Here is a 20,117-nt window from a genome sequence, read left to right as displayed (position 1 = left end):
AATACAAGCTGGGATAAACATCTACTTTGGGCACAGTTCTGCCATTATCTGAAGGACTGTGGGAGAAAATAAAGCACACACCAGCACCCAGAGCGTTCAGGGTTCAGGGTGGTAAATCCAGGACTCGGATATGCTGGGCCATCAGTCAAGACCTGTAAAGCTCTCCAGCGACCCAATGCTGCTATGCTAACTTCTTTATTCTTTCTCCCTTCCTCTGATCACTCCCCTCAGTGAGTTCTTCATCTAGCTTATCTCAACCTTTCCACTATTTTCACCTTTTCTCTCTTTCTCCATCAAAATTATTTTTCTCTGGCCACATTTATCAGCCTGATTATTTCCCTAGAACCTCCTTCAACTGGTCTCTCCTGCCCCTTCTGACCACGGCTATCCTCTCTCTCCTTTCTTTTACAGGTACACTGCAGTGGTCATGCCAGTTCACTACCAACACGGCACGGGACAGAGCTCCTGTCGGCGTGTGGCCCTCATGATCACAGCCGTCTGGGTACTGGCCTTTGCCGTGTCTTGCCCTCTCCTCTTCGGCTTTAACACCACAGGTAAAATAATGGCCCCACTTCCCAAACCCATGTGACTCAGAGCACACGTGAAAGGCTACAAGTGATGCTCAGCCCCTGGTCAGTGTAGTTTGTAATCAAATGAAGATGCTATAGACTGCAACGCTTTGACCTCCTTTGTTGATTATAGTAAAATATAAAGCAAACTTCGTTGATTATTGGCACAGGGATAAAGTTCTGCCCCAATCAATGAAAAATCTGGCTTATTCTTATTTTGAAAGAATTGTCATTGTATTCATTTGAAGAAATGTTCCAGTTAAAAAACTAAACCATATTAATAATTTAGGTGAGATTTGCTAATGAAAAGATTACAATTCATAATTGACTTACAATGCAAAGTAACATATCATTAAGCCTTCAAGTAGGATATACATTTCTAACTTTTTCTCAGGAAGAATCATTTCTAGCATTTGGGAACTAGTATACATTTCTGAGTTATTGGTGGCTGTGTTTCTTATATTTCAACATACAAAAATTCTGGCCATGATGTTTGGCACATGGTACATCTTCTATTGGATGGATGAACAATGTGTATATCTGAGATACTTGGGATTTTAGACATAAGACACCAATCCAATTGCACACCTTATATGGATAAATGCCCTCTGTGTCTGTTCTGTGTCCATCTTTGGGCCTCAGAAATTTCATGTGTTGAATGAAAACTATTATCACATGTAGAAAGTTATCGGTATTGGCAATAAATACTGAGTCTTTGCTAAGAGAGAACTAATGGATTCTTGTTCTAGTGTTAATTTGGATCTCTTGTTTTGTCCATTTGAATTGGTTCATTCAATTTCTACTATGTTCCAAGTTCATGGATTTCTAGTATATATTTACAGTCACATAGCTAGCTGTGTGTTTATGTTACATTACATATAAATACAGACAAATTCTAAATTATGGTCTTCAAAGAGTCATTTGCTGGACGATTTAAAAGTCAAAACACATTTAGGAAGATAGACAGAGGCTGTCAGAACAACCTAGATTCAAACTCCAATTCTACTGCTTACCAGCTGTGTCTCCTGGAATAAGTTACTTAACTTCTCTAAGTTAAGTTTTCTTATTGATAAATTGGGGATAATAATATAGTGGAGCATAAACTTGAGTAAATTCAAATATGTAGATTCAGTCTATATATTCAGTTAGGAAGTTTTCAATATTTGTTTTTATATATGACTCCCTGCAAATAAGCCTGGGAACGTCACTTCTAAAATTACATGTTGCGTTTGAACTCTTTATAATGTTAGACACATTGCTGTATGTATCATTCATCTATTACTCTTCAGAGCTGTAATCAAATATGTATATCTTTATATGTGATTCAGGGGATTTTTCAAAGCAAATTTCAACTCTGTAATTTTTACTTTACTCATTCATTGACTTTAGAATTTAACCCTACATATGATATAATTCCATTTTATCTCCATCATAGACTTTTTTACAATTAAATAAGAATTAAATTGGGATAACATACTTAGACGTGCCAGTACCTGCCAACTGTTCAAGGCCAGGCTTGTTTCTCTGCCACGTTCAAGGTTAAGTAGCCAAGTTATCCAACAAATACTTGGTGGTTAACTCAGGGTATTCCTAAAGTAGGATGTTATTATCATCTTTGCATTACTCTTTACCATGAGTTACTTTGTTATTTTCACTAAGTGACACTTTATACACACATGTATGTATGTACACCCCCCCCCAAAGTAACATTCCCCAACACGATGATAGAGACTTCCTGGCACTAAAGTACCAGTTTTGATGAGTGCTAAGTATGCTTTTGGGGTACGTCTGATAACTAAGCCACCTCCTATATCCTTGTTTCTATACCAAAATGCATTCTAAGTTAGTATTTATAGTATGGGGCACTCACTACCTCTGCTGGACAGAGGCATTGTTTAACCCCCTGCCAGCAGCAAGGCCCCACCAACGTTTGCAGGACTAGGTGGGCCCTCTTTCATAGCCTTGGAGGCTGGCGGAGGGGTCTTACTCTCACACACAGACACACACACTCTGCTAAGAATTCAAACTGTCTCAAAATCTGACATTAGAGGTCCCAGTTAATGTCGACATCTAAAGTGAAGAATGATGAGCTCATTGCAGGGCTGTTGCCGCCAGTGAGATCATTGTTGTTCCAGAAACAAAACTCAGAAAAATCTTTCCACAAGGGTTTTCAAATATAGAATTGAGACGGCAAAGAAGGCCTATGACTTAGTGTGTACACTCTCACTTCTCTAGAAATTTCTCTCTCTCTCCTTTAAGTTTACCAGTAAGACTGTTGGAAAGCCTCCCACTGTTCATATATTGTGTCAAAGTGTCAGGTCCGATAGAAGAGCATAGTAGACATTAGCCAATGGTGGTAGTGGTGTTGTTATTGTTGTTGTTATGTTTTAGGAAAGGTTTCTGTGCCTTAAAATATAACTATGCACCTGCTCCAAGGAAAATCTAAACAGTTGTAGTTCTGCTGGTCATAGAGGAGACCAGTTGTCTCGTCTGAGAACTCAGTTCAGGGATTAATGAGCAGAACTCAAGACGGACAGACCCAGTGTCCTTCTCTGCCTCAGTCTGACCTTCACAGTATCATTATCTTGATAGATGTGGGTTCCTCCAGCATCTCTTCCATCTGTACAGAAGTTCCCAAGTCCATTCAAAAGCACAATATAAATGACTTCTCTCAGCCATGTTTTTCTGTGAAAAACAGAGGAGAAGGGGGCAGGATACCGCCAATAGCATCTGATATTGGAAGTAAATAAACTTTCACTAAGAAGTGCAAAACAAAAGAACATTCTGACAGAGTGGGATTTTTTTTATGAAATGGATTGCCACTGGGATTGTGAATTGTCAGGGAACATGAGATTGTGAAAAGTTGAACCTCAGCTTCAACTTTGGAGTTGCTCTCATTGACTGAGGAAAGGCCACATGTATTTCTGGGTGCACACCTAAGGCAGGGTCTTAGGTCCCAGAGAGTTTCAAGGCTGTGAGGCCTGGCTGCCCAGTGTTGCCCCGGCTCCCAGCAGAAGCCCTGAAGTCTGGCCAAATATCACACTATCAACAGCCCCTAACAGCAGTGGAGCATGGAGTGTTGGTGCTAGAGAAAACCTTAAAGATCCCTGAATGAACAGCCAGTTCTTTTCATTTCACAGATAAGAAAAATAACAAGTATTTCAATTTTTGCTAAATCAGATAGCTATTGTATTATTTAAAAATTCTAGAGTGAATAAGCAATAGCTGGTGACGAAGGTGTAAGAAATCTTCAAGGGAAGAAAAACTTAAAGCTCAGAAAATCCTATCAGCTGCTTAACTTTCCTTCGAAACAAAGAAATGGAGGAGTGCTATTTATTTGATTTTATCAATAGAACACCTCACTGGCCTTCTGAACCCTGGAGCTGGGGGGATCTTGGTTGAGAAGCACAAAGTTAAAAGAATAAGCTCATTCTAAAATCAAATTTATCAGGGTCTCCTGTATTGCCGAACAAGTTGAGGACAAATTCTTCAATGAGCTTGAAATTCATTCTCTCTCGAGTCAACCCGCTTCTGGCCTTGCAGTTCACATCACTGTGGGATCAAGGTGCCAGGCCAGCCCACAAAAGCCTCTTAGGCTCCCTAGCAGAGCTAGTGAGTGTCTTTATCACCCCACACAGTGCCTTGAACACAGTAGGTGCTCCATAAAATTGTGTCGAGTAAGTAGACGAGTCCTCCTCAAATGTTGAGATTAGTTGGGATAAACATCTCAGTCTCAGAGAATGAGTAACTCCCCGGCCTTCCCCATTATCTTTCAATCAGTGACTGTTTATGTGTTTATGTAAAATGCTCATTTGTCTTCTTTGCTCATCTATTCATCATCCATCTATTGTCTCAATAGCTATTGGGCTGACAGCACTGCACCATTTCAGTTAAATAATTAAGACAAGGTACCTTATCTCCTGGGGAAGCCTCTGCTCCTGTGGGGATCTCACTGCCTTCACCTCCTCGGGACTCAGTAGAAAGAAGCTTCCAGAATTGCTGGTGTGGTGGGGTTCACTCTGCCCTGCAAACAGGACATACACCCCGGTCAGACCTAGTGGGGACAGGAGCAGGGCCCCACTCACTGGCCACTTGCCTCCTGTCACTCTGCCGGCTGACAGTCCTCACAGGATTCTGGGAGAGGCTGGAAAATGTGGTGTAAGGACAGGCAGCAATTTCTTAGGGGAGAAATGACAGGATGACAATGTAGGTTCAGTGATTCTATAGAAGGGCCTTCATTGATCAGTGATCCTGAAGTCACCATGTGGTCTCTCTTCGCTCTCTGCTTCTCATACATATGCTTTCAATATTTTTACTGGAAAAATAAGTATTTGCACATGATAAAACATGAGGTGTCATGGGAGACATATACATACTTATATGTCGCTCTCCTCTACCCTGATTGCTAATTCCTCCTTCCCACTCCCTGGAAGCAAACACTAATATTCAAAAATGATGCTTGAAACAAGTACGTACACTGGGGCATGCATGCAGGCACACACGTTTGTGTGTGTGTGTATATCCATTTTTACACAAATAGAAACATACTATACCCACTTTTGCTCCTGGCTTTTTAAAAGTAGTATTTAATATGTAGAATTTAGAGGTCAGCCCCCCAGAACCCAGAGAAGGGTAGAGAAGAATAGGCAGGATAGAAGGCCCTGAAATCACGGCCAGAAGCTGATGACAGGGGAGCTGACTCCAGGGGAGGGTAACCAGCGCCAGCATGGCTACTTAAAGTTTCGGAAAGACCCCCACTGCCACCCTATTCCTACCTCTAACCCCGCCCCCCTCAGGGACCGGAAAATGCCAATTTGTGGCCACTGCTCAAAGCTCTACGGGGCCGTTTCCTGAAGGATGCTGACACTGGCTTTGGTAGGATGATGTTAATTTGACCTGAATTTTATCCCCTCCCCAAGAGAACAAGAGAGTCTTGGAGTAGCTCATGAGGATTCTGGTGGCAGTGCTGTCGTTAAAGTCCTCACAGAGCGCTGAGCACTTTTGTTTTCATTCTTAGCTGTTACAACCTTCCTTCCCCCACAAATATTGTTCCCTGTAAGCCTCTCCCCAAATGTCCATTCCAAATGATATACACCATCCCTTTTCAGTTCAAAAAGCCCAGAGGAGGTAAAAGTTAAATAATAATAGTAAAGAATAGATAATAATAACAGCTGCCATTTATTCTCATTTCCTCGACACGACACGACACGACATTTTTATCCCTTTTTCGTAGATAATGAAACTGAGGCTTGGCCTAGTTAAGTAATTTGCCCAAGATCACACAGTCAATAAACGGCACCCCGGGTCTCAGTCCTCGGGCTGCCTGGCCTCTGCCTCAGAGGCCGAGAAGCAGAATGAGGGGCCTGGTGGCCGCTGCCCTCTCCCCACCGGCTCACACCTGAGTCTACATCTTCTGAGGAGAGATTTTGGGTTGGAAAATCCCCCAACTCTTTATGAAGATTGGTCAGGTGTCCCAACAGCTGTTGCGGACAGTGCTGAACAAAGCACAAATGTGCCACGTCCCACTGGTAGAGGGAGGTGGGGTGTTAAAATGACAGCAAGAACATTGGTTTTGGGGTCAGAGCAGCTGGAGGAACGTATCCGGGCTCCACCCCTTTCAGGCTGTGTGATGTTGGGCCACTTACTAAACTTCCCTGAGCCCTACTTAGTCTGCTCATCTGAGAATAGAGTCAGCAATGGCACCTGTGTCACATAATGTTGCCAGAACGGTCAGGTAGGATAATGTACATAAAGCCCTTGGCATATCCCCTAGAAGATATTAGTTTGCTTCCCGTTTCTCTTTCAAGAGGGACAAGTTACCAGGCCCCCTCCTGGGCATTGGCGGAAACTCAGCATCTGCTAGTGACAAGACACAGCAACAAGGCCCTCCTAAGGAGTGGCAAGAGCACTCCAGGACATAGAGCACGTTGTCTACAATGACAATATCCTTACTGGCCCTCTTCCTATCTCCCCCCGACTGTTGCTTGAATTCCTTGAAAAATCAAATGCCTGTCTCATATTCAGCCACCGCCTGCCCATATCCCGGATTCAGTACGGAGACCTGGCGCTCTCAGCAAAGAAGGTGTCCTCCACCCAGTGCACTCAGCAGCCCTCGCAGGCTCGGCTCAGCGGGCCCCATTGCAGGGCTGCCTCCCCCAGCAAGCCTCCGGCCTGCGCTCAGTGACCCTCGCCCAGCCTCCAGGGCTGCACTCCTCTGCGGCACTTAGCTCAGCATATGGAAGCGGTCATCTGTCTGTCTAGACTGTGAGCTCCTTCAAGGGCAGACGTGGTGTCATGCCTCTTTGCAGCCCCAGTATCTGGCATGTAATCATTAGGAAATTTTCCTTTTTTGTTGTTAATCCTTACCTGAGGATTTTTTTCCCCCCATTGCTTTTCAGAAAGTGTGGAAGGGAAGGAGGGAGGGGGAGAGACAGAGATTGAGAAACACTGATGTGAGAGAGACACATTGACTGGTTGCCTCCTGCATGTGCCCCAACGGGGGGGTGGCAGGGAGGGGAGTGAATCTACAACCCAGGTACTTGCCCTTGACCAGGAATCGAAACCCAGGCCCTTCGCTGCACAGGCCGATGCTCTAACTACTGAGCCATGCTGGCCAGGGCTGGTCAATTCTCTGTTTAAGTGAACTGTGAGCATCACAAAGCTGAATGAGACCTCCTACCCTCAGCGAGCTGACGGTGCAGGTGTCAGATCGCATTCCCCCACCCTCACAACTGAACCATCAGGATGTGTGTGCTAACTGTAAAAAGAGGCAAAAGAAAAGGGCTGCTTCTGAATGAGAAACTCAAACAAGCCTCCATGGATGAGGCAGCCTGTGAACTGGGACACGATGAAGGCGTAGGTGGGACCAGGAATCCTTGCTTCTCAAAGCTCTGTGTGGATTAGACAGTGGAGACATCATGTGTGGTTTCGGACCATATTTTGTGCTCCCCACTGAGGTCTCACATTTGGCAAACTACTTCTCTATCTCCTTTTCTCTCCCTCACAGGAGACCCCAGTGTCTGCTCCATCTCCAACCCTGATTTTGTCATCTACTCTTCAGTGGTGTCCTTCTACCTGCCCTTTGGAGTGACTGTCCTTGTCTATGCCAGGATCTACGTGGTACTGAGGCAGAGGAGACGGAAACGGATTCTCACTCGACAGAACAGTCAGTGCATCAGTGTCAGGCCCAGCTTCCCCCAACAAGTAAGCATGCGGGAGGGGAGGAGGGAAGACCGCACCCCGCCCTGCGGCCTCCCAGCCTTGTGTCCAGCGGTGCATGTTTTTGCCTGAGCTGTCACGTTGGAGACACACACCTAACCCCCACCTTCTAGTCTGCTGGTATTGGCTCTGCTTTAGAGGTAGGAAGTCCAATCCAAAAAGTTCATTGATCGTCTCTCCTAGGGCACATCTTACTTGTCAAGATGATAGGTGGTTCCTGGGCTTGTTCTGCTTCCCTTCAAAGTCTTTCATTGTCCCCAAATGGCCAGAAATTCAGATGTCACAGAGGGTTTAAAGTTTTAATATGAGAATTGTACCATGCACTGCTGGTGGTTTCCCAAGACTAACTTTTTGGCCAGATCATTCATTCCAAGAATCATTGGACCCATCTCTTTTCCTTACTAGATCTGTCCCTGTATCCAGGCATTGATGAGCTGGTAGAATGGGATGCTGATGATGCATTTTTTAGGCTCTGAAAAGGTTGTTGCCTCAGCACTGACCTTCCAGTTTATAGGGCTTTAAATTCTGCTTATTCCAGTGTCCAGTATCACAGTAGTTTACTCACAATGTACTTGAAGCATAAATGGATAAATACCAATCATTTGCAATCTTCTAGGGAAGGGATGGTGGGAATATTATTCAGCCGCTGCCTTCATGGAGCAAATAAAGCACACTTCCACCCGAAGTTAATGAACAGTCCGAAACTGAATGGACGTTTGCCAAATATGAGGTGGAGGCAACTGAGCACCCAGATATTGAATGTGTTTGAGGCTATGAGAAGAGAAAGATCAATATGCTCAGGAAAGGGGTTCAGAGACAAAGTAAGAACTGATTTTGAGCTTGAAGGCATTTGGATGTCTAGATCAATCTGAGTGAGAGTCAAACTCTCAGCATTGAAGTCTTAAGGTTTGGGTAGAACAAGAATATTGGTCCTCATGAAATAAGAGGTCAGGACTAGACTTTGAAGATACGAACATATTGTATTTAATTGTCATGTATATGGCTCAACTGTGTAGAGCTTAACCCAAAACTATTTCTCCTTCAACCCGCCCTAGTCTTCCTGTCTTCGGCTGCAACCCATTCGGCAATTTTCACTAAGGGCCAGATTTCCATCAGATGCCGCAGGGAAAATGGTAAGCAAACCATGTCTTTAATTGTAGGAAAAGAATAAAAGACCTTTTTTCAAAGACGTTGGCCTGACTTGATTCCACTTTCATCCCAAATGGAATCTAGCCCCAGTCCCACTCTTGTATCTAAGATACAGAACAGATCTGAGATCCTGCCTGATTTGAGTTTCAGAACAGGAATCACCAAATGACATTCAGAAAGCATGTGACTATTGGGTGAGATCCCAATGACTGGAGCCAAAATCTTTAGGATGTGGTGTGAGGATGCCATGCAGAGCCACCTGCATTAGAAGGAATGGGCATCCGTGAAATATTCATGAGCAGAGCCAAGAAAGGCAGAGAAGGCAGGGGCTAATGTGAGACTTCAAGTGCCCTATTTGCCATTTAATATGGGGAAAACCAAGACAATTTCATGGTCACCCTGATCCTTGTCCTTCCAATTCAAGCCAGCCCTGCCTCCCTAAGCCAGCCAAGTGCCAAGTGGAGCCTTAGGTGTTAAAGATAAGACCAGTATTCCTCTCCCTGAACTCCACAGCCAATTAAATATGAGGAATAAAGCTTCAAAAACCCATCATGAGGAAGGTCTGAGCCTTGTTCAATCTTTGTATAGTTAATTAACCACTTTTTACACAAGCCTGGTGGAACAGAGGCTCTTGTTGTAAATGATAAAAAAATACCTATATATGTATTTTATAGAGAGAGATAAGAGGTTTAAGTTGCCTATAGCAGATCCAAGGTTGGAGGAGACTCCAAGGCCAAAAGGAGAAAAAGTGGTTATTAGAGTATCCACTTGGTTGCTTGGCTGTAAAATGTGAGGTGAAGACAATTGCGCACCCAAATATTAAATGCCTTTGAGGTTATGAGAAGAGAGGCATCAATATGCTCAGGTAACTTGATTGCTGCACTTCTAAAGAGATATCAGAAAACCAAGAGTCTGGCATTGCCAGGAATGTGCAGAAACGGGTTCTGCCCTGCCATCTGGGGGTAGAGAGCTCTGCCAGCCAGACCCAAAGGAATCCTCGTGTGAGCCTAGGCAGTAGTGATGAGGGTTCGCAGAGCTGAAAAATACACTCACCAATATATCACCTTAAAAGAATCACTTTCCTTCTACAGGACTAACTTTCCACATCTGTAAAATGGAGACAAGGTACCCTAGGTCAGTGTTTTCAAATCTGAGATTCCCTAAACATTTTCAAGAATTTGTTCCCAGCCCCCTAGATTCAGAAATAATGCTTTAGAAGTTAAATATTGTCCCTTTTAGAAGATCACAAGTTGCCAGCACAATCATAAACAAAATCATCCTCATTCAGATAAAATACAATATGCTTGTTTAATTAGTAGAAAACCCCATCAAAATGAAATCCAAAATTTTTAAAAATGTGTTATACTAGAATCCTATGGATACCTCTGTGAAGCACAATTTAAAAATGGTGTACCATCTTGAAGGTCCCTTGCATTGACTCATTCAACAACGCTGCTGAGTGTGTACAGTGTACCAGCACTGTATGTCTGGAGGACTGTGATTCCTTAAACTAAGGAGAGATAATGAAGATTCTTGGTTGCTGACACTAACTTATCTAGAAAAAGGAATTTACTGGAAGGATATCCAGTAGCTCAGACTCAATGAGAAGGCAGAAGAACAGCTTTAGAAGATGCTGTTCATGTCTAAGGAAGAATCTGGGTAGAAGACCTAGGACACTGGGCATTGATGCCACCGCTGCTAAATGAATTCTGAAGTCTCCCTGCTTTAAGAGCTCTAGTTCAAGGTCCTTAGGTGGGAATCTCCAGTTGGCTGGCTTGGTTCATGTTCCAGAGTTCTAGCTGCCAGGTGAGGAGGTGGGGGAGAGTGAATATCTGACTGTTACGTCTTCAGTTATGGGAGTTGAGGGGTTCTGCCTGCTCCTCAAGATTAACAGTGTCTATTTCTTCAAACATGGAAAGCTCAGATGCTGAGCACACACACTTTCTCTCCAAATACCAAGACATCCATATATCTTCAGTTTTCTACTCTGAGTTTACGCATCCCAAAGCCATTTTTCCCAATTTCTTTTCTGTTTTACAAATGAGGCTTAGAGACATTTAATTAACTCGTCCAAAGATACAGCTACTAAGTAGAAAAGCTGAGAAAAAAAATCCTGGGTTTTCCTTTATTTTTTTAACTTTTCATTGTGGAAAATTTCAAAAATAAAAAAGTAGAAAGACAAACAGTAAATCCTTCATTAGCCATCAGCCAGCTTCAATAACTATGAACTCATGGCCAACCTTTTTAAAATATATATATATATATGTCTTTATTGATTTCAGAGAGAGGAAAGGGAGGGAGAGAGAGAGGGAGAGATAGAAACATCAATGTTGAGAGAGTCATTGATCGGCTGCTTCCTGCACGCCCCCCACTGGGGGTCGAGCCCACAACCCAGGCATGTGTCCTGACCGGGACTCAAACCTCAATCTCCTGGATCCTAGATCTGTGTTTAACCGCTGAGCCACGCAGGCCGGGCATGGTCAATCTTATTTCATCTACACTCCCACCTGCATTCACATACACCCACTGGATTGTTATGAAGCAAATCCAAAACATCATAGCATTTCAACCAAAAATATTTCTGTAATACTCTCTAAAGAATATGAACTCTTTTATAAAAGACATAATCACAAAACCATATCAAACAAAATAAATTAATAATGTCCTTATTTCCCTAATATTAAATATTCAACATGCAAATTTTAATTGTCTCATAAATTTTTTACAGTTGGTTTATTTGAATCAAAATTCAAATAAGATCCATATTTTGCAACTGGTAAGTATTATTGTTGTTGCTGTCATTGCAATTTATTTGTTGAAGAAACTGAGTAGTTTTTCTTAAAGGGTTTACCACATTCCAGATTTTGTTGCTTTACATCCAGTGATGTTATTTTACCATGTTCCTTTGACTATCCAATATCTAACTGAGAAAGGCCAAGATATACTCCGGTGCTATCCTCCTCCAGGGATTATTGTGATTCTCAAATGTTATATATGTGGCAGGTACTTTTTAGTGTAAAGTCAGAAGCAGATTTCACTCACCTTAACTTTCCATGGTCCCACCACTCTCAGATGCGCCCTCTGCAGGTTTTACACAATGATGGATTCCCCTTCCTTGGCTGCTTTCTCTTTTCTTTTCAGGAGCATTCAGAAAATAAACAATATTCCCAGAAATGTCAGGACTCTTTCTTGTCACACCCGCAGCCCCTCTCCCCCGGCCGGGCACACATGGGGCTGAGGCGTTACTATAGCATCTGCCAGGATACTGCCTTCGGGCCATCAGGCTTCCAAGAAGGGGAAGAAGAGTTGAAAAAGGAGAGGAGCACTCAGAATTCCCTCAGCCCCACCATGGCACCCAAGCTCAGCTTAGAGGTTCGAAAGCTCAGCAATGGCAGGTTGTCGACATCCCTGAGGCTGGGGCCCTTGCAACCTCGGGGAGTGCCACTTCGGGAGAAGAAGGCGACCCAGATGCTGGCCATTGTGCTGGGTGAGTCGGAATCAGGTTGAGCTGGGCCGGGTTAGGTTGAGTTCAGGGCAGCTGGCAGAGGGTTCAGGTAACCACATTTGAAAGAACTTGGAAATCCAATGACTGTAATATTTATAAGTGTTTATCATACAACTCTAAAGGGTTTGTGTGTAAATGTTAAGTGGTGGAAATCGCAGGACCTAGACTGAAATTTATGAAATATGAAACTCAGCACGTCACCTAGTTGAGCTGCGTTTATCCACTGTGTTTATTGTCTATCACCTGGACTTATTTATAATAACAGATAAATCAAATAATAAATAACATAATGATTAAGTAAAAGTGTGTGACACATGCCAGATATTTAATAAATGCTTACTCTAAAATATTAAGTAAAAAAAATAGGGATGCAAAAAACTACAGTCATGTGGTATGATAACATCTAGATTATTTTAAATACAAAAAAAAAACCCTGAGAATTAATTCACCAAAATGTCAAAAATGATTGGCTTTGAGTGGTGGGAGGTTATTTTCTTCTTTCTACTTTTTTGTATTTATCAAATTTTCCATGATGTATAAAATCAGAGCTAGTTTTTAATAGTAAAAAAATTTAACTTCTTCAACAAATATTAATTTATTTAAATTAAAAAATTGATAGGTTACAGGTACCATACAGAGTTAGTGAAGGTAATTCCTCTTCTTCATTATCACTGACAAACCTCACCTTCTCAGGGGCTTTATGAGAACCCCTAGATGTAATCTTCTCAACAGCAGGAATTACGTCAATTGTATCTTTAGGGTTTTCTTTCCTATCAGTGGCTAGGATCATGTCTTGATGGCTAAACATTACATAAATATTTGTTTTAAACTGAGAAGTAGAAAAAACTAGCATAAAGAACTACCTCAAGATCAAACTAGAAAATTGATTTAGGAACAAAGGCCTAAAATGAATCAAAAGACATTTTGATGTTTCCTCGTCAAAAAAAATAATACTAATAAGTGGTTAATCACACCTACTTCACAGGGTTGGCTTAAAAATTGAATGGGTATGTAAAATTCGGGCCTAGTATCTGGCATAAAGAAAACAAGCATGGATCACTTTCATGTTATAACAAAAAGAGTAAGCAAACCTGTTGCTCAGGTTTCTCTTCCTTTGATACCTAGGGACCTTCATTGTCTGCTGGCTGCCCTTCTTTCTGACCCACGTTCTCAATACCCACTGCCCAGCATGCCACGTGTCTCCAGCGCTTTACAGAGCCACAACGTGGCTGGGCTACGTGAACAGCGCCCTCAACCCTGTGATCTACACCACCTTCAACGTCGAGTTCCGCAAAGCCTTCCTCAAGATCCTGTCTTGTTGAAGGAGAGAAGAGAAGACTTCATGTGTCCACCTTACCTGCCATGCCGTTGGGCCACCGGCCAGCACCTGCTCATAAAGACTGTGCCATGACCTCTGGCATGTGGCGGGGAGAAGATTGCTGGAGCCAGGGTGCCTCTGAGTGGCAGGTGTAACCAACTGCTGCCTCCAAAACAGAATGTTCCTCCTCCCCAGCTAAAATCTGACTTCATCTTGGCAATCTCCAAATGGTTGGAGGGCCCCTGTGTGATAAGCAATAATTCAGAAAGAAGCTGATAAAACATGACTCTACACATACACAAAATCTATCATCAGAAGCATGATTCATTACAGTGAGGGGGAAATGAACAGATCTCATAATTCTCAACTTGCCAGGAGTCCTTGAAATCTCAGCCAGTGAGCCATCTTGCAGAACAGACAGCCTCTCTTCCTTCAAACCTCTAATTAACTGTCAGGCTAAACTTGTACTGATGTGGGCCCACTCCTTTTTGGTTATTTCTTTCATTCATTGTATCCTGAAATATAATGGCAAGGCCAATGCTGCTACCTCTTCATAGAATCTGATTGGCTACATTTGGTGAGGGACATCACTCACCCTGAAGGAGAGACATTGTCCCACATTGGGACCTAGGCTTCTTTTCAAACCTCTCTACCCCTGTGTTTTAACTCTAGCTAAGAAGGTCCTTTGATTCCTGTCTCAACTCCAGAGTAATTCAAGATGGGGGTGTTAAGTGAAAAAAGAATGACAATTCCCACTGTAGTATCACTCTTGAATCTTGTGGTTCAGAACACGCCTTAGATATGCTTTTCATGATGCTATAAGGTTTTCCTCCCAGACATCTCCCTCTCCTGTTTGACAGAGACCCAGTACTTTCAGACCATAAGACTCATTACGTATTTAGTGTCTGCAAAGTTCCTGTCACCTCCCAGGTTCTGGATATATGATTTTGAATAAGACAGATCCTGCCCTCAAGAAGCCCACCACCTTCTCCTATATTTGCCCATTTACTTGTCTAAGGGTGGTAGGGTCTCACCTGGATTGCCAGAGGACCTCAGAACTGAGAGCCCAGGCAAGGTAGCTGTCCAAAGCCATCACATGAACAGTCTTTGTAAAGTCCTGGCACAGATCCTAAACATCCCCGTTCCAACAACTGAAATTAAAAGAATATCGAAATAATGTAAATGTCATTCAAAATTGCACTTAGAAGGAACTTGAATATTTTTATCACTTACCTTTTCACCTTCAGAAGCTATTTCTTATTGATTATAGAATTGGCATACAATTATGGATAATTTATGAAATGTTATCATCCTGGACCTTAATAAACTTACTGTTAGCTGTTAGTGCATTGGCATGGCGTACCTGCTGCAATGCTGTTAAACTCTAAAGTGCACAAGAAATTCACAAGGAATCCAAGGCTTCCCTTTCCCCATTCCTCTAGCCCCTAGGTGTACAATTCATAATATTTACCCCTAGTAAGTCAGTTACCTGTTTCTCCTAAATGCTTTTAATGCCAGCATTTTTTAAATGTTATTATCTTTAACAATGTTTATATTGTAACTTGGTAAGAAATTCTGACTGTCCACTAGGTCTTGTACCTTGTGCCATTTAACTCAGCTGGTTTATGGTGCAAGCAAAACTGGGCACTGAGACAATTAAATATCTGAAGAAGTAAAAGTATATGATTCCTAAGTTTTTCCATGTGAAATCAACAGCAAGCAGGTTGGACAATGGGGTAAAAGATCACTGAATTCCATGTCAAAATCAGAGTTCTAGGATAGAAACATAAACAGCATTAGTATTAACATTTGTGAGGAATGATAGCAAATATTTTTTCTCCTCTTTTTGCATCAAGTCATTCAACCCTAATGATAACCTTAGCAAGATAAATTCCATTTGCAGATGAGAAAACTGAGGCAGAGGGAAGCTAAAAAATTTGCCCCAAGTCACACACAGTAAGTAACAGAGCTGGGATTCAAATATATTTCTATCTAATTCCCAAGACCATGCAATTTATCACTTCCTCCCACCAGAGAGGTAAAGGGGTGGGAAGAAAAAGGTGGGGGGAAAAAGATAGAACAAGATCCCTGGGAAAGCCTCACTTTACTCCACCCACCTTCACCCATAGGCTTTCCTGAGAACCCAGCCCAAAGCATTTCTCTCCCTGTCCTTCCAAGTTCAATTTCTGAAACAGTCACATGGGACATCCATAATCTATTTTTATAGAACCATGGGACAGTCCTTAGAGATTATTTGGTTTTACCCTCTCCTTAATTTTCAGAAAAGGAAACTGAAGCTTAAAACTGTTGTCCCATGTTGGTTAATGACAAACACTCAAATCTGCTGAATCCTATCAGCACTCTTTCCCAAGAGCCCTATAATAACTATGAACTCCATGCAGATAGAAGGAGAAAGTCATATTGTCGTCTCCACCATAGACTGAGAGTTACTTTTTCCCTAGACAATGTCAATCAGGATACAACATTCCCTTCCCAGAATTTCCTTCTCATCCAGGAAGACCCTCTTGGGTTGTCCCAAGCACTCACTTCAGCATCTTTATCCTAGAATTCTGCATTCTACCTCCTCTACCTCTATAGTTCCTACACGATCCAGCAAATTCAGCCTTGGGGCTCACTACTTTTAGAGCCAGCAAGGCCAAAAATCCCAGGAGAGATGTTGGCCTGAATGAAGCAGAGCAGAGTTCTTGGAGCAAACCAAGTCTGGGGCCCAAAGTAGCCTCATATCTACCTATACTATTTAAGTGAAATGCAAATAGTATGGAAATCCAAATAGATTACAACCAACCTTCAATTTGAGATCTTAAGGAAATATTTCCTTCTTTTAGGACATCATGCTCCAAAACTCCATTCATTATTCATTTATTACATCAATTACATATTCAATAAATGTTGATTGATTGCCTTCTATGTGCCAGGCACACTACTTCGTTCTAGAAACATGATTGAAGATGACACAGTTCTTGCCCCCAGAAGCTTGCAGTCCAGAGAGGAGGCAGAATTCATATGTATGGTGATGACCCTCTTGTCTATAGTAAAGAGAATTCATGGTGTTTGGAAGTCTCATATTCAGCCTTGAGAAGGCTTCTCAGACAAGCACTGTCAGGGTTGAGACATCATTAAAAAGCAGGAGGGGCGTTCCAGGTATAGAAAACCTCTGAAGAACTAAAGATAAAACAAGCAAGGAGCACACAAGGACTCTCAAATAAGCCCATCTGGCCATAGAGAAGGGATCTGAAAGATAAGACAGGAAAGGAAAGGGTCTCCTCTTTGGAGACCTCCTCTACCTTTGCTCAGGTGCCAACTGAGCTGGTGGTGTCACCTCTCTAGAAGATTTCTTGATCTTGCTTCCACTTCCTTCCATGTGGACAACACACATCGTAGAACAACTATCACTGACTTACTTAACTACTTCTTTCTGAGCTACAGTGAATTTCAACAAATGCAGAATTCAATTTCAATTCTTTCTTCTTTTCTCTACAAGAGGGGAAATGGCTACTTGAATGAATGTCAAATCATAGATGGTTAAAATTAAGGCAGTTCTGAGAGTTTGGGTCTGAAATCGAGGGAGGTCAGGCAAAGAGATTTGTTTTCCTGAATGTGTGGACCGGAACTAAGCAGAGAGGCAAAAAGTTTAAGAGATTTGCTCAGAACTGGCTCTTTCCCCAAGGTCCTGACTCCCAGGCCTATCCTTTGGTCCTTTAGTCTCTGCTGACATCAGGCAACTGAAAAAGCTTAATTTAAATCAACACACAAAGAGCAGAGAGGGGATGACAGGCAATTAACTTGATTCCTCCTGTCTACCTAATTCTCTTCTCATCAGGAAGGGAGTGAGTTTCCATGACTACCTCCTGACACAGAGACTCAGTTGAGGGTGATGCCCATGTCAGCTCAGCTCTGTATCACACACTGGCAGAAGCGGCACCTGCGAGACTGAACCAAGCCCAAGACCTGGGACCTCTTGCTCCACCCACCCTCACTTCAGTTAATCACCCAGTCTCCGTCATTGCACATCAAGTCCCTGCTCTGTGCAAAGTCTGCTGGGTTCTGGGAGGAGAGGAGACTGTAGGTCTCTGAGGATGGATGTGCCACCAGGAGGGAGCTGAGCTGAACCACCTTATAGGAAATACAATGGACAGAAATAATTCAATGGCTGCTAACACCAGCAAGTGACCTTGAGGGAGTGTTTTAACCTCAATGAACTTCAACTTTCTTATTAGTAAAATGGGAGACCTAAAGGCCTACCTAGCCCTCCTCACTAAATCATTTAAAATTTAGGTAACATCATGTACTAGACATTTTGTCAACCATAAAACTCTAACATGTATAAGAGATTATTATTATAATTGATATTATTATTATTATTATTTTCTCCCTAAGCAGCTGTTTCTATCCTACCTATCTGGTTCACAGCCCACCTTTCTTTCTCTTTGCTGATTCTCTAATTGTCTCAAGTTATTAGGTACAGTCTGTTTAGCCTCCCACATGAAATCTGATTTTTCTCTTATCTTTTGAATAAGGTACTTGGCTGAATGTGTAAGTCAGATCGTTAGGCAAATGGATAGTCCCAACAGGGCACCCTTTCTCTGTTCACATAGTGCCCACTGATCTAACACCAGGCTGATGGCTGATACCTGATTCTAAAAGCAACTTTGGGGCCTCTGTTCCTCTCCTGGCCAGGAAATGAGGAGCGGAACATATCTATTCCTGAAGACCTCCATCTTCGTTTCTCACCATGTCTAAGCCTAACACCCTTTCCTCTTATTCCATCTCTTCCTGCCTGAGAAAAGTCCATTGGATATAGTGTGTGTGTTTCCCAGGTCTGCTGTCATAAACTGCCACAAATTGAGTGGCTTAGAACAAGAGAAACTTATTCTCTCCCGGTTCTGGAAACTAGAAGTACAAAATCAAGGCATTGGCCTGGCCATGCTTTCTCTGAAGACTGTAGGCGAAGGTCCTTCTTTGACCCTTCCTAGCCTCTGGTGGTTGTCGGCAACCCTTGGTGCTCCTTCGCCTGGGGCAGCATAAGTCCAAGCTCTGCCTCCATCATCACATGGTGTGCTCGCCGTGTGTCTGTATCCAAATTTCCATCTTCTTCTAAATCATTGCATTAAGTGCCACCCTAATCCAGCATGACTTCATCTTAACTTGATTACATCTGCAAAGACATTATTTCAAAATAAGGTCACATCCCAGGTTCCAGGGGTTAGGACAATTGAATGCATATTTTTGGGACACACAAGTCAATTCATAAAATGCGGTGAGAGTGGTCCAAAAGAAGAGGCCTTGGAACTTGACGGGTTAGGGAAATGTATAAAAGCTACGTCATTGGGAATATCAGAGGTCAGATTTCAGCCTTGGCAGCCTATAAACTTCCTGGAGCTCAGCTTTCTTATGAGTGATGTCTGGATTCCTACACTGTGATAAGGCAAGCTAAAAATAATTCTAGAAGGATATAAATCATTTTTTTGAGTCCTAAAAACCTACAAACATGCTTATAAAAGTAAAAACTGTAAAGGCAATCTTAGTTGCTTCTCTGTGTCTTAAAAGGGGATGGGGGTGGAATTCAACTGCAAACTCACTGGGGCTGAGGAAAGCTAAGAGGGAATACCATGTAGTTCTCCTACCCCATGTAGCACCACTCTGGGCCGACTAAGGAGGGAGACAGTGTTTTCCCCTTTGAGAAAAACAGATAAAATTGTCTTTCATTATGCTTTGAGCAGATTCCATATTAAAGACCTTTAAAAAGCTTGCAATTTATCACGACTTATAATCACGGGATTTGAGAGCTGAAAGGAACTTGAGCCCAGTCCCTTAGTAGAAATTCTCTCTAACCTCTCTGACCATGGTCACCAGCTGTATTAAGGAGCTGGCTCACTTCTTCCCAAGACATGTGGCGGGTTATCCTTAAAAGAATCCCTCCCTCCTTTAAGCCAAAATCCACCTCCTTATAAAATTCACCATTTGGTCCCTTTTCTCTCCTTCAGCACAGAAACCTCTATTTCATCTTCCCAATGACAGCCTTCGTAGAATTAAAACAGTTCTCTAAGGTTTCAATCCCTATATCTCTACCGAAAGTAACATTTTCTCTCACTGCTTGCTTCCTTTTGGATGTAGCCATATTGTTAGTGTTTCTTTTAAAAATATGAGAATACAGTCATTTAAATGTTGTTTAACCAGTTCAGAGTGCCATGGACTCATTTTTTCACATGATTGGAATATTTGGTGTTCAATGACCCAACACAAATTGCATAGACTCTAGGGGCTTATACTGAAACTCTAAGGAGATTCAAATGCCTAATGGACAAGCTTAATGGAATAGGCCTTAGCGATCAACACC

General features: G+C 42.5%; 1 protein-coding gene across 3 annotated transcripts in view; it reads left to right on the top strand.

Moving 5' to 3' along the window:
• DRD3 (dopamine receptor D3) overlaps window positions 1–13,763 on the top strand; it is a 33,403-nt gene extending 19,640 nt beyond the window's left edge. Inside the window, exons 3-7 of one of the 3 annotated variants that reach the window (XM_016200146.2) lie at window positions 412–554; window positions 7,576–7,772; window positions 12,141–12,276; window positions 12,376–12,423; window positions 13,567–13,763. In XM_016200146.2, coding sequence (XP_016055632.2) covers window positions 412–554; window positions 7,576–7,772; window positions 12,141–12,276; window positions 12,376–12,423; window positions 13,567–13,763 — 721 coding nt within the window. Of the gene's footprint in view, window positions 1–411; window positions 555–7,575; window positions 7,773–8,842; window positions 8,921–12,077; window positions 12,424–13,566 lie in introns of all 3 variants that reach the window. The other 2 variants (XM_087817872.1, XM_016200145.2) reach the window with 2 other exon arrangements.
• The last annotated feature ends 6,354 nt before the right edge of the window (window positions 13,764–20,117 follow it).

The sequence above is a fragment of the Miniopterus natalensis genome, chromosome 6, assembly GCF_054644295.1.
Source record: "Miniopterus natalensis isolate mMinNat1 chromosome 6, mMinNat1.hap1, whole genome shotgun sequence".
Lineage (NCBI taxonomy): Eukaryota > Metazoa > Chordata > Mammalia > Chiroptera > Miniopteridae > Miniopterus > Miniopterus natalensis.
The sequence above is the reverse complement of the archived record's forward strand: the minus strand, read 5'-3'. Positions and strand labels throughout refer to the sequence as shown.